The sequence below is a fragment of the Fusarium graminearum genome, chromosome 4 (assembly GCF_000240135.3).
Source record: "Fusarium graminearum PH-1 chromosome 4, whole genome shotgun sequence".
NCBI classification, from domain to species: domain Eukaryota; kingdom Fungi; phylum Ascomycota; class Sordariomycetes; order Hypocreales; family Nectriaceae; genus Fusarium; species Fusarium graminearum.
In genome coordinates this window covers 3,979,290-3,992,598 of record NC_026477.1, presented here as the reverse complement: position 1 = coordinate 3,992,598, position 13,309 = coordinate 3,979,290, and the positions used below count along the sequence as shown (strand labels likewise).

Genomic DNA, 13,309 nt, shown 5'->3' with positions numbered 1-13,309 from the left:
GCTCAGGATTAATTATCACCAGAGGTTTTTCTCACATGACCCAATCTTTCACAAGCTCAAAACTTAAGTTTTATTGCTATCTACACAACCTTGATCGACGTTCGGCGAGAGGAGTCACAGTCTATGAGTTCAGTTGCTGCGAAGGCTTGACCCATAAAGTGAAACTTAGTAATCCTTCGAGTCGCGGCAAAACTTTTTGACAGCCCTAACAATTCGTTCAAGTCCCTCCAGTAGATACGTCCTTTCATGAGCAAAGACGATGCGGTACCAGCCAGACACATCAGTCCCAAAGTCACCGCCAGAAGCAACAAAGATTCTTTCCTTCAACAAGATCTCCGTCATATTTTCCTCCATGGTCATCAAAGCAGCTCCTGCGTCGTCTTGCTTCATCACCGAGTCGTTTATCAATGCACTGTTAGGTGCAAACAAATCAGCCCATACAAACAGCCCCGCGTTAGATCCTTCTTTGTAGGGAATATCATGGTTAGTCAAGAACTCAGTTACTATCTTGTAGTTTTCTGCCAACCGCAGCCGATTTGTCTTGATAAAGCTTTCGAGAAATGCATCATCCGAGAGGATGCTCGCGGCAGCAAGGTCAGATAGTGATGAAGGTCCGGAGAGATCGGAATTTGCTACACAGGCACGCATGAAGGCCTCGTTGCGAGTGATCAGGCAACCAATTCGTATGCCGTTTGCACCAAAATCCTGAAGCCGTGTCAGATTCTTGAAAAGTCTCTTTTAGGTTCTGATTCAAACCTTGCTCATTCCCCATAGAGCATGGACAAGATTCACGTCGATCAACCCATTCGTATCGATTGAGAGAACTGACGTGAATCCAGGTGCTTCGGGAACGTTGTCGTTTTCCCAAACTGACAAGGCGTAGATTTCGTCGCTAAGGAGGTGAAGGCTGTGTTTTTGGCAAAGCCTCATGTATGCTTGTAGGACTTCGGGAGTGTAACAACGACCTGTGATGAAGTCAGAAAATATTCGATTTGTTTGCCAGACTGTCTTGACCTAGAGGGTTATGTGGGTTGCATAGGAGCAAAGCCTTGACACGAATTCCCTGGTCTTGCGCGTCGGTGAGAGTCTTCTCGTAGAGCTCTACAGCCTCAATACTGAACGGATCTACATCTCCAAAAGACACGCCGATAATTTTCGCCCTGTTGCTCGATAAGAAATCTGGAGTATCAAGGAATTGGCGACTTACTCAGCTCGATAGCCAAAGTCGATTGGAAAGTTCCCGTAGTGAGGCCTACCAAGTAAAACACCATCACCTTTATCGCAGAGCGAGAAGCCGCTGAGCTCAATCGCCCGACCTACACCTGAAGTAATGATAAGCTGGTCGTTGGTCACGGCTTCGTGAGGATTGAAGTTCCGATTGATAAATCGCGCAAGGACATCTCGTAGGCGATGGGAGCCAGAGAAGCCGTCTCCGCAAGTAAGTGAGTGGCTGGTGATAGTGAGCTTGAAGCCATTAGCATGTACCCAATATTGATGAGACGGGGGTTTTACATTTTGTGTCATATGTTGAATCAACTCTTTATGCATGAGAGTCTGTTGACTGTTAGCAGATAGACTATCCAGGTTCTATCACGTTGATAGCTACATTTTCAGCGATGCCAAGACTAACGTAACCGCTACTCTTTGTCTCGGGATGCCATAAGTCACTCAGTATATCCAGCAGCGATTGTCTGTAGGCAGGTGAAGCGAATAACTCGCCTCTGGTAGAAAGGTTCGCGTGTGACGGCGTCATTATCACTTAGTGAGTGTCTTATTAGGGTGCGTCTTTTTGCAATCCCTGTTCCCATGAAGTATTGCGGGGGCTTTTAAATATCACTGGCTTCATCGAAGGAGCATAAGAATTGGCATGATTGCGTAGGCCGTGCCGCCAAGTCCGTTGTCACATGAAGGGCGCAGAAAATGACATCACCGTGTACATATGTTAGCTATCTAACTGATTGCTATTGGTGTTGTTTTCATTGTGGTATTGATTGTCTGCCAAATGATCATTCTTTGATAGAAGGACAATGTGTAGTTCCACATTCGATGCAGAATGCAACTAGTCGTCTTCCCCTGGAGCCCATTCCAAATACTCCGGCGAGTAGTTGAACTGAAGATCAAACCCAACCTTTTTCAACCTCGTTTGCATGATAAGTCCAACAGCTCCCGCCTCGTCCTCGTCCCACAGTCGAACTCTAAGATAGACACGCACGTGAATCACTGTCATAATATTGTCTATAAATTAAGGCCAATCCTCCAGCAATTCATGACTTTGAAATGCAACAAATTCCATTTCCATGTCGATCATCACCACCTGGTACTTGATCACCTTTTCCAAAAACAACACAAAAACACACCTGTTAACCTTGGACATCAGCACAACGAGATTCCATACGGAAGTCTCAACCAAACTCAACGATGGTTCGTTCTACCAAGACATCTAACCCATACCCTACCTCGTCCTTTCCCAGCAACACAAATGAAACCAACAGATTTGATTCACAGGGTAAACAGCAGAAACAACGCAATCAGAAGCTCGCCACGTATGTCGACAACCTTTCCGCCGTGGGTATGTCGGGCAAGTGGGTTCTCGCTGGAAAGTGGAACAAGCAAGATGCACGGCGATGGCAAGTAGTCGGCGAAAGGCAATTGGCGCTTCAGAACCATGATCACCAAACCCAAAAAGGGCGAGGCTCCAGAGTACCATGTCAAGATTGAGGAGGTAGTCTCGAAAGCAACGGTGTGGATCAACACCTACGATGACATTCCCTCCTTCGAGACTGTTGTGGAGGAAGTCAAAGCGGAGTTGGGTTCTTGAGAGGGACGCGGTTTGCCCAGCACTGGAAGAACCTTCTTGGGCTTAGCGAGGAGGAGAGCTTTGACGAGATGACTGCTCGTGTACTGGAATTGGCACGTTAGAGGAGGCGATCAGGGAACACAGGTAGCTATCTGTATCTATCATTCCGTTTATTCTTCTAAAGCTTCATCTGCACGACGGCCAATACAATACTTGTTCACTATGGTGAGCAATACTTGAATATGCGCTCGCATAGGTTTAACTCTATCGTGAAATAAAATGCAATATTATTTATGTATTTATTTTTATTTCGAGGGTATTGTTATAACGCTCAAGACAAGTACTTGCAATTTTATCGTCGGCCTACCCTTTTCCTACTTCGACTTGGATCTTCAATCGATCCATCTTCCCATCACTCCCTCATTTCAATACTCTCTTCACCTCTCAAATGCTTGTGCCAAAAGATCCTCGAATCTCGAACCACAGCTAACAACTCGTTGGGAGGCCGCGAAGTCGCTAAGCGTTGCCAATGATGGGCTCGTAGTCCTCGACGCGCCAACTTCCCACTCTTCCTCAGTTTCAGCATCCCAAAGATGAGTCCGTACATCAAATGGCAAAGCCTCAACACAAAGCGAATGCATTGCATAGCCTCTCTTCAACGAGCTATGCACTGCGAGAAGTATGTTGCATACCATGATAGTCCGACGAACACTTTCAGAGAATATCCATGCTTGCCACGGACTCAACGTGCTCGGCAATTGTATGGGCGCATGCTGCCAAAGTTTATGGGTAAGCGCCCACATATCTTCATTATCGCGCTCTACTTGATCTTCAGATGTATCGTTGCAGACTAAAAGACGGATGGCTTGTGCGAGAGTTATTGCTTGGGCGTAGGCTAGTGTATCCCCGAATGATGAAGTGCGTGTCGCTAAACGAAGTAACCGGCGAATTGTAGACCGTAGAGCATCGAGGCGATGGGTTGCGAGATACTCGCCACCAACTTGGTAACTATAACATAGATCTCGTACCTGCTGGAGTTGAGGCGATATATGTGGCGGATATATACCAGAATGGATGAAGGCTGTTTTATTGTTCTCTGCAAACTCGGCTGGGAAGCCCCGCAGAATGTCTGATAACCGGTGGAGCGTGGCTGGATCGAAAACGCGCACAACTTCAAGGTGTAAAGGATTAAAAATACGGACACAAGTATCCATCGGTTTGCTAACAATACCAGACTCGTGGATATGTAATGCTGTGATTGGAGGTCGAGATCCTCGATAGTACCCATCACGGAGGACTTGTCGGACGCGCATCTGTAAGCTAGTGTCTAGTTCCCCACTAAGAACAAGGAACGATAAGTTTTGGCTTTTTGAGATATCACTTAATCCTTTCGACTCTTTGATGGGCATCATCGTGCTTGAGCAGCTTATATCGGTTGCAGGGGCCGGCTGGTTGATGTAGCAGCATTTGATACCCTTGGTGGAGCATCTTTCGCAGCATGGGGTGGCGAGATTGCAGCGGCGCCTGGCTTTGACGCAAGCTTGGCAGGATCTCTGAAGGGGAGTCATGTTCCTCTTTAGAATTACTAATGGTTCGGGTTAAGAGAATAGGTATTATTTGATGCAGGAGACACTCTGTTGTCGAGCGATGTTGCAATACGGCTGAACACTTTATCTTATCAGTTAGCTGCAGTCACTAAAATCCAAAGAGGACTAGTCTCCACTGTGGATGTTCAGAAGAGGTTTAGACTCCACCACTTCTAAATGCAATGAGCTTGATGCTGAACTTGATTCCACGTTGTGAGGATGATGGAACAACTGAGATGCTGATAAATACGAAATAATTTCGCAACGTGAGACAAACTGCAGAGGAAGATATGGCTATAAGTAGCCGGTTTCATCTCTCTCTCTGTCGGCTTTGTGCTCGTACCAAAACAGTATCTACCAAAACAACATCACTTACCCTATTCTATATACAAACCAATCCTTTCAACATGACCACCCACATCAATAATGTTATGATCCTTGGGGTATGTACCACTCTTATGCAATCGTTGATAGATAATTGACGCCTATGGTTACCAGGGTCGAGGAAACCTCGGACCGTACCTCATTGCTGCCCTTATCAAAGCCGGCTTCAACGTCTCCGTTCTCAGTCGCGCATCTTCAACCTCCACAGACGAGACATTTCATGGTGCCAAAATTGTCAAATCTGATTATACCCCGGAATCTCTCGTTGATGTCTTGACCGGTCAAGATGCTGTTATTTCTACCCTCTCGACAGCCAACATCGCCGAGCAAAAGACTGTCATCGATGCAGTTGCGGCTGCAAAGGTGAAGCGGTTTATGCCCAGTGAGTTCGGAAGTGACACTTCAATTGAAGGACTTGAGAAGATGGCGCCCTTTCTGAAAGGAAAACAGGACGTCATGGACTATGTAAAGTCAAAGGAAGGCGAAGGGTTGACCTGGACTGCGCTTTTCACTGGACCTTGGATCGACTGGGTAAGACTTGAATTTTTGCTTTATCATCGCATCGATATGCTAATTTCGAATTCAATTCACAGATGCTGATCGAAGGCAAGGGACTGCTTTGCTTGAATGTCAAATCCAAGACCGGTGAGCTTGTAGACGGAGGGAAACCAAAGTTTACCACGACGACTGTATCTCAAGTTGGCGAAGCTACCGCAGCAGCACTGGTACACTCCGACAAGACCAAGAACCAGTACGTACATGTGTCATCGTACAATATTTGCCAGGAGCAAGTCATCGAGGTTCTTGAAAGGATCTCCGGCACCAAATTTGCGCTTGAAGCATTGAGCAATGTGGATTTGTATGCACGAGGGACGAAAAATGTGGAAGAAGGTAACTGGGTTACTGGATACTACGAGTTGGCCACTTCGACTGTTTATAGCGACGCTGAAGTCACTTACTTCCCTGATAAGGCGGAATACTGGAAGAAGGTTCTTGGACTTGACGATGGAGAGAGCTTGGACACAATGATCACTCGTACACTGAATTCGGCACAGTAACGGATATTGTGAGGGAATGTAGCCGTTTGGTATCTGCCCTTGAGATGGGTCTTCCTAACCTTAAGACAACATGCACTAACATACCAATGGCATCATAGTGTGCATTACTTAACCTCGCCTTAGCTTAGGTTCCACTTGATTTATGAAAGACAATGCAATATTATTTATGTTTTTATTTTTGTTTTAATGGTATAGTGATATAATGCTCGAGACAAGTACTTGCAATTTTGTATCGGCCCACCCGTATCCCATAGGTCATAATTCATGTTATAATAAATCTAGTGCCACAGAGTATCGTTGGGCTTGATACCCTTCTCCTTGCAGTAGTCGTAGTACATCTTGGCAAAGCTAAAGATGTCGAGGGCAAACTTCAAGCTATCATCGTCGTTGAGGAACTCAATGGTGCCGGAAACAGTGAAGACGATATCAGTGTTGTCCTCGACAGACAGGGTGTGGATGACGCCAGGGTTCTCGCAAACCCAATCGCCAGGACGGGCGACCCAGTCATACCTAGAGATGTAGCATTAGCAACCTTGTATCTTTGTCAGGGATATATAGTAGACGAATAACTTACTCTTTGTAGCCCCATTCTCCAGCCATGGTCACAGCTGTAACCGTACCGCGGTGTCTGTGCCTTCCCAGGCTGGCGGCGACTGCTGATCGCAGACCGACGACAAAGGTGCCGGTTCTGTTGTCCATGCGAAGAGGCTTCAGCTCAATGGGTCCGATCCAAGGGAACCAGAGAGTATCGGTCTTTGCGTTGATGTAGACATCGGGGGCGCTGTACTTGTCGGTGAAGGCAAGCTCCTGAAGCTCGGCCTCGTTGAGGGTGGTGCCAGGGCGCTCAGGGAGGGTGGTGGTGTCCTTGGTGGCGGCGACGGGCTCGGGGACGAGATCCTCAGTGGTTGAAGGAGCCATTATGAAAGATTGTATGCTGTGTTTGTGCAAGAGTGGTGTTTGTTTGTGTATGAGGATAAAGTAGAGGAGAGTTAAAAACAGATTGCCAAGCTAAATAGAGGCTGTGGCTTGGTAGCTTAGATATTAAAAGACCCTTGGGGGAGCGAAGGAGTGCGGAGCCGAGGAGGGGGGGAATTACAATTCGTGATGGAACGATTGGTTAGTTTCACCATGGGAGTGAGGCGCGATCGCCGCTATGATATTACTATAGCCTCGGGCATACCGCCATTTCGAGGTTTAGTCGGTTATTCGGTTCTAGATACCCCAGCACTTGGGATATGATTGTGGAAGTATCACTCCACAAAACACCGCCTGATATGCCACAGGTCTCTTGTGACAGGCCCAACCGTTGTACCGTTAGGGGTCTTGCTGAAGATATGCGATACCTAAGACCAGACTGAGTTGTGATCGGCACTGCCAAAGATTCTAGACCCAAGGAAATGTCTCAGACGATAGAGATCTAGTGTTGGCTTGCATAATGGCATAAGCCACTTGCGACAATATGCACAGACTTATGTGCTCTTCCCCCTACCCTTATTATGCCATGTATCCCCTACAAACAGTTGCAGTGAAGGAAGAGACGAGTGATTAAGTTATTAACTCAATTCGCTGAAGACTCCACCAAGACGAATTAGACTTAGGTTACAGGCTAGGAAACAGACATGACATGTTCCGGATCCACCGCTTATGCCAGCATAAGGGGGTACCCCAGATTCAATGCGACCTTGGCTGTCTGAACACGTTGGAATCTATCAGTGCGCCAAGATTCTGACAACCGTTTTACCGGAAAACATGATGCTCGACAGATGATCTTTGGTTGGGTAGTGATTGGACGATCAGGCTGCTTGTTGGTCGGTCGTTAGTCATTGCTGACAGGTTAGAGCAGAGTACATGACTTGGCTTTCAGATCTGAGATTTACCTGTTGGTTGGGCGTGACTTCCTTCACACACCGTTTACACTACAAGAGAGCAGATCCTTGGGCAGCTGTTGGAGTTAGTGAGTGATTAGCGTGTAACAAAGCCTCTTTCGCCTTGTTTCCCTGCCAAGGACTAGCCTTTCCCCCCTCTACTTAGCCTGTTCAGTTACCATTACACACTGGAATTTCCCGCGCCCACTTCACCCATACCTAGGGCTGATCTTTGACGGAGAATTTGACTTGACTTCATAATGGCGTGAAAAGAACGGGATCTTCCAGCTAGAGTTGTTTGTTAGTTTGGGCAGCAACGGGAAACTTGGTTCCGGTGGCTGTTCCGTTCATCAGAACCCTCGTTCCCCGACGGGATATGGAGATCCAGTGACAACAGGTGGAAATAATCTACAGGGGGCTCGTTTATCCAGTATCGTGTCGCCACTGGGTTTGCATGTTTTGCTTTTTTCGCGTGCTCGCTTGGTCGGAAATACCGTAGGTTCGGAATCAGAACCCAGGTTCACGGGTAAGTGGGAGAGAACCGGGTAAAGATTGCTTGCTGAAAGGTTCTTTGCATGAATTGAGCAACAAAAAGCAAATAATTATTGGTATAAAGAGTCTAGTGCATTGTTCAATTGAAGGAAGGCTTCTAGCTTACAGCGGCAGCCTCATTAATGACAACAGTAACGTAACTTGGCGTGCTCAGTCAACTCTCTGGCGTAGCGCACTGTTTGTCTAGTGCTCGCCTGGTAATAGCGCGCTGATGAACAAATTAGTGTACCGCTCCGACACTTGGGTTGCATAGCGCGATAGACCACAGCCGAAGTACAACTAAGTATTGCTTTTTGGATCTCCCACGTTCCAGGCACTTGCTCGGTGACAGGAGGGGAAAGTGAGGTATATACTCTAAATGCGAAGTGTATTCCCATAAGGTTTATTAAAATCCTGGTGTGATATCACAAATCATAATTCATGCTTGATACCAGATTCATGTTATGAAGATCTGAGATAAAGATATTCCAGGATTCAACCCTTGCCTGTCTAGGTCAAAGACGGCACAGCGCGAGTAGATTACCGTGAGAGGAAAAAAAAGGCTCCATAGAGTGCCACAAAATTGAGTTTAAGCCGTGACAGTTCTGTTACCGTTGACTAGACCACTTTCTCTCTGTAATTCGAGTGGCCCCTCTCAAAATGACCAACGGATGCGCTGCCATTCTGGACAAACGGAGACTAGAACTCGAGTGAGTCTTAGCTTGGTTGTTCTATCCAGGGGACTCCCGGCCACTTGTGGAGCAGTTGGTGACATTGGTCGAGTAAGTTCGGTAGCTCTACCGCGTAACGGTAGTGACGAAGCCCTGTCTCATCTCTTGTCCTTGAGAGTCACTCTGATGAATTTCACTGTTACGAGCTCGTGCACAGTCGGCTAAACCCGACTAATTAATGCTCTTGGTCTGTGGTATTGCTTCTAGTCTCCCTCCGGTTCCACACGGGACCCAGGCCAAGTTGCAACGCTTGGAGAGATTCGGACTCGTTTCACAGGATCAGCTTGACCAAAAGGGTCATTATTTCATAAGGAGCAGGGAAAAGTGTTTATCATTGCTGAGTTACACTGTACTGTAGACTAGCAAAGACGGTCCCCTTGCGAAATTACACATATGTAGTATTCCCGTTCCATCCTCTCGGGTTTGGGATCCCAGCCTTTTTTCATTTCTTCTTTTCTCGCTCTCCAATCGATTGCTGCTGCTCACCCCCTCTGGTTCCTGAGCGAGTGAGCGGCATATGTAAGTGGCTTACTTGGCACCTGCGACTCGGGTCTTGTCTGTTCTCTTTTTGTTCATCCGCGCTTGTCCTCTGTCAAGATGGAGTCACGGCAAACCGACCTTTGGGTCGTGACTTTTGTCACATTCGCTGCAGCCACAATCATCACAGCCATGCGGCTTTTGAGTCGTCGACTCAAGCATATCCCACTGTCGTGGGATGATTACTTTGCGCTTTGCGGTTTTGTAAGTTTGCGATTGATTCAGCATCTTTGCTATTCCCGTCTTACTACTTACTATCCTTGCTAACTTTATTCCAGGCTGTTTCTATTGCTTGGGTCATCATCGTGCCTTACTGTAAGTCTCCGTTCTTTTTTTTTTATATATCACCAACCAACGATTTAGACGCGCGCGCGACTCAACCAACAGAACATGCTGACTCAACTTACCAGGGCTCAACCGCGGTCTCGGACTACACATGAACGATGTCGTCGAAATGCACAAGTCAACATTAGCGAAGGAATTATTCGAAGCGAAACTACTTCTTTTCATCGCCGAGCTCTTCTACGCCTTTGGTCTGTTCTTTGCAAAGATCTCAATTCTCAGTCTTTACTGGCGCATGTTCCGCGTTACCGGTATTCGACTACCGATTCAGATCCTCTTCGGATGCTCTCTTGTCTGGATTACTTTCCGAGTGGGTACCTCCTCGTCGCATATCTCTTTATATATCTAACAATCTGGTAGATCTTTATGGGAATCTGGCACTGCGTGCCAGTGGAAAAGTTCTGGGATTCCAGTGTTGCTGGGTATTGCGCGATTGAAGACAAGAAGTTCTTTTTCGGAACCACATTGGTGCACGCCATGATCGATATCGCTATCTTAATTCTACCCATGTGGCAGATTGGACGTCTTCAGCTCCCCATGATCCAAAAGGCTGGTATCATGGTCATGTTTACCTTTGGCTTCTTGTAAGTTGCTCGCTTAGACAAGGTTGATACTTCACATACTAACAAGTTTAGCATTTGCGCTGCAGCCATCAGACTGATTGTTGCCGCCCGTGTTTTCGACGACCAATCACCCGATGTTACATGGAACATTTGCGACATTGTTATCTGGGCAACGGTAGAAGTCAACCTCATCAACGTTTCTGGTATGCAACACTTTGACATATGTTGTAGTCTCGGATACTAACATGGCCATAGCATCCCTTCCTACGATCCGACCAGCTTGCACATTCCTCTTCATGTGTCAAAACCCACGAACCCGAACAGGCGCCAGCTCGGGCAGTTACCCCAACACCTACGGCCGAAGCCAGACCAAGCAATCCATCCGACTCGACACAATCAACAAGACGAAACCGAACGACGAGTCCAGCTCGACACACCAACTAGCCGACTCCGACGATGGGATCGGCAACGGTGGCAGAAGTGGTTCAACCGACGACTTTGAGGCTCACGCCATGGACCGTTTCACACCAGCTGGAAATCAATACTCTTCTACTATCACGGGACATCGCACCAACTCTGGAGGCGGAGACTACGGATCCAACTTTGGAGGCATCTTGGTCAAGAACGAGACGACGGTACACGTTTCTAAACAATGATCAAACAGGAGCGCAAACATGAAACAGGTGTATTCGAAAACAAGCCGGAGTAAAGCGATGAGCTATTTTGTAAAACTAGAATTAGTACGATTTAATGTGTAGACAGATCCTGTCACAGAAGCTTCAGTATCATGCAAAACTTAATATCCACGTGCCCTTCTCCACAGATAATGGTTCGTCAGACCACCTTGATCCTTCAGGGCCCAGAGTGAATCCACACTGAATGGATCCATGTTACCTCCTTCACTCAGTATCGTACGGCCTTAACTCGTACTGTCTGACGATCCAGGGGATGAAGATCAGCCAGTGGAGTAGAGTAGCACGGCAGTTGGGGGCTCTCGCCAAGAAGCCATGTGCCTCTGCCGATGCAGAAAAGTAGCGTCGCACTTGTTAATGCGACATATGTAGCATCATTTCGTGCTAGCCTGCTCGTCACAGTAGCATTCATACCCATGGCAATGTCTCGGCTTGTTGTTTTAGCTGCACGACTTAAGCGGAAGCACGGCAGAATTAGGACATTACATATAACCCCAACTCAGGAAGCCAAGAAACATGTCCATTCTTGGGTGGTAAGGTTCCTCTTGCAGTCGATCCGGCGCAATGTTTCGCTGTAATAATTGCGCCAGTGCATCTGCCGATATTAGACTGTTCCAACCGAGGTTTAGTTTTCCCGGTACTTGATCTCAGGTTTGTGGCGTGCTTTTCTTATCAATCATGGCCATTGGACACTAAACGCGGATGCATTTCTATTGGAGTCAATTACGAGCACTTTAAACTTTATATCCAAGACACATCGATCAAGACGAACCAACAACTGACAAGTCAAAAGTACATGACGGACAAAGCTAGGGCTGGACGCTACCCAACAGCACTGACATTGATTTTTGTCAGTGCTTCAGACCCTTTAAGATCGGCGCACTCGTCGATCAAATTTTTGATAAGTGAAGCTGTCGTCAACGCGGGGCCGGGGATGTGCGCCCTGATGTATGAACACGACATATCATCATCAGCCGCTCTTTGACGTATGTATACTTGTCTACAGGCATCAAGTCTCCGTACACTTTCTTATCATCATAGTGTATACCTGACCCATATTTTTGAACCACCATAAGCGGCTCCGATGTCGATCAGAGAGATACGATACACGTATAAGCTAGTCGGCCCTGCGGAACCGGGACTGTCGGGTCTTGTCCAGACGGACTAGCAAGTTGAGCTGAGACATACGCCGTAAATGTCTTCCTATATGGGTTCCACGCGCCCCGAACCGCGTAGATAATAGCCCTAAGGAATATCAAAGCGTAAGTTCTAACCTGCCATGCTTGCTACGGTTGTCAAAGCGCATTGAGCATTCCGGACCTCCGGGTGTACTTCTTTGTTGAAGTTTGACAGGTGAGGGTTGAACAAGCGGGGAGGAACTCGAAGATGTGGATGCCGATCAGACATATGAGAGCACAGACTCCGAACAAATACGAAGCGAGGAGTCGATCACGATCATCCCATGCCCAGTTCATATTCGAATTGCTGGGGTGAACATCAAACCGAAAGGACGTTTCTGGGGACTTTTGTGATCAACAAGGTAACAGAGCACGGTACAGATTACTGAGACCTTATCTACTAAATTCCGAGTGTACGATGATGCCTAGGATTCTTGTCGATCCGGCACAATGTATCCGATGACTGCTCATGCCATGTTGATATTAGTTCTAACCTTGTATGTGGCAATACCATGTGGCTTGTTGTTATTATAAGGAGAGTCCATCACTTACAAGACTGCTTTGCCATTGACTGGAAGAAACGTCTCATTGTCTGGTTGAGATTCTCAATGACGCTGACGAAACAAGACATGCCATGCAGTTAAGGACGGATAGAACTGATATCGTGCCAGTTGGTGTGCGTTTTGGGAACAATCTCAGTCGGGATATAATACTATTGCTGTTATACACTCTATTTTGGCCTACTCAGTTAAGTCATGCCACGTCCAGCCAGCCTTTCAGACACAGGTTTAAATCATTTACATATTCGATCGAACTGATAGTGACGGCAGCGTTTGTATCTGCAAAACACACTATTGGTACTTCGATAGTAATTTATACAGCTTTATATACATCTCTGATGGGTTAATTGATCTACCAGCGACCTTGGCAAAGTCGATGGGTGATCTCAATATGGTTTTTCACGTGTTAGCTACACCCATACACTGTTCTGGAACTCGAAGTAAGTATTACGGCTCAGATGATACTAGAGGAAGCACCAATGACC

The 13,309-nt window shown here is 46.9% G+C and overlaps 6 protein-coding genes across 6 annotated transcripts; 3 read left to right on the top strand and 3 right to left on the bottom strand.

Annotated features, from left to right (window-relative positions):
- Nucleotides 1–165: 165 nt before the first annotated feature.
- FGSG_07606 (uncharacterized protein) lies at nucleotides 166–1,753 on the bottom strand (the record flags this gene model as incomplete). Its single annotated transcript, XM_011329087.1, has 5 exons — nucleotides 166–705; nucleotides 757–965; nucleotides 1,015–1,160; nucleotides 1,208–1,554; nucleotides 1,631–1,753. The coding sequence occupies 5 exons, from the start codon at nucleotides 1,751–1,753 to the stop codon at nucleotides 166–168; spliced, it is 1,365 nt and encodes a 454-aa protein (XP_011327389.1).
- Nucleotides 1,754–2,418: 665 nt separating this feature from the next.
- On the top strand, nucleotides 2,419–2,818 carry FGSG_07605 (uncharacterized protein; the record flags this gene model as incomplete). The annotated part of the gene is made up of 2 exons (XM_011329086.1): nucleotides 2,419–2,631; nucleotides 2,687–2,818. The coding sequence occupies 2 exons, from the start codon at nucleotides 2,419–2,421 to the stop codon at nucleotides 2,816–2,818; spliced, it is 345 nt and encodes a 114-aa protein (XP_011327388.1).
- Nucleotides 2,819–3,234: 416 nt separating this feature from the next.
- Nucleotides 3,235–4,365, bottom strand: FGSG_07604 (uncharacterized protein; the record flags this gene model as incomplete). Its single annotated transcript, XM_011329085.1, has 1 exon — nucleotides 3,235–4,365. One exon carries the CDS (start codon nucleotides 4,363–4,365, stop codon nucleotides 3,235–3,237), a length of 1,131 nt encoding a protein of 376 aa, XP_011327387.1.
- A 425-nt stretch (nucleotides 4,366–4,790) lies between these two features.
- On the top strand, nucleotides 4,791–5,825 carry FGSG_07603 (uncharacterized protein; the record flags this gene model as incomplete). Its single annotated transcript, XM_011329084.1, has 3 exons — nucleotides 4,791–4,826; nucleotides 4,882–5,298; nucleotides 5,361–5,825. 3 exons carry the CDS (start codon nucleotides 4,791–4,793, stop codon nucleotides 5,823–5,825), a joined length of 918 nt encoding a protein of 305 aa, XP_011327386.1.
- A 278-nt stretch (nucleotides 5,826–6,103) lies between these two features.
- FGSG_07602 (uncharacterized protein) lies at nucleotides 6,104–6,743 on the bottom strand (the record flags this gene model as incomplete). The annotated part of the gene is made up of 2 exons (XM_011329083.1): nucleotides 6,104–6,335; nucleotides 6,400–6,743. 2 exons carry the CDS (start codon nucleotides 6,741–6,743, stop codon nucleotides 6,104–6,106), a joined length of 576 nt encoding a protein of 191 aa, XP_011327385.1.
- A 2,806-nt stretch (nucleotides 6,744–9,549) lies between these two features.
- Nucleotides 9,550–11,050, top strand: FGSG_07601 (uncharacterized protein; the record flags this gene model as incomplete). Its single annotated transcript, XM_011329082.1, has 5 exons — nucleotides 9,550–9,693; nucleotides 9,768–9,804; nucleotides 9,900–10,141; nucleotides 10,192–10,384; nucleotides 10,626–11,050. The coding sequence occupies 5 exons, from the start codon at nucleotides 9,550–9,552 to the stop codon at nucleotides 11,048–11,050; spliced, it is 1,041 nt and encodes a 346-aa protein (XP_011327384.1).
- Between the last annotated feature and the right edge of the window lie 2,259 nt (nucleotides 11,051–13,309).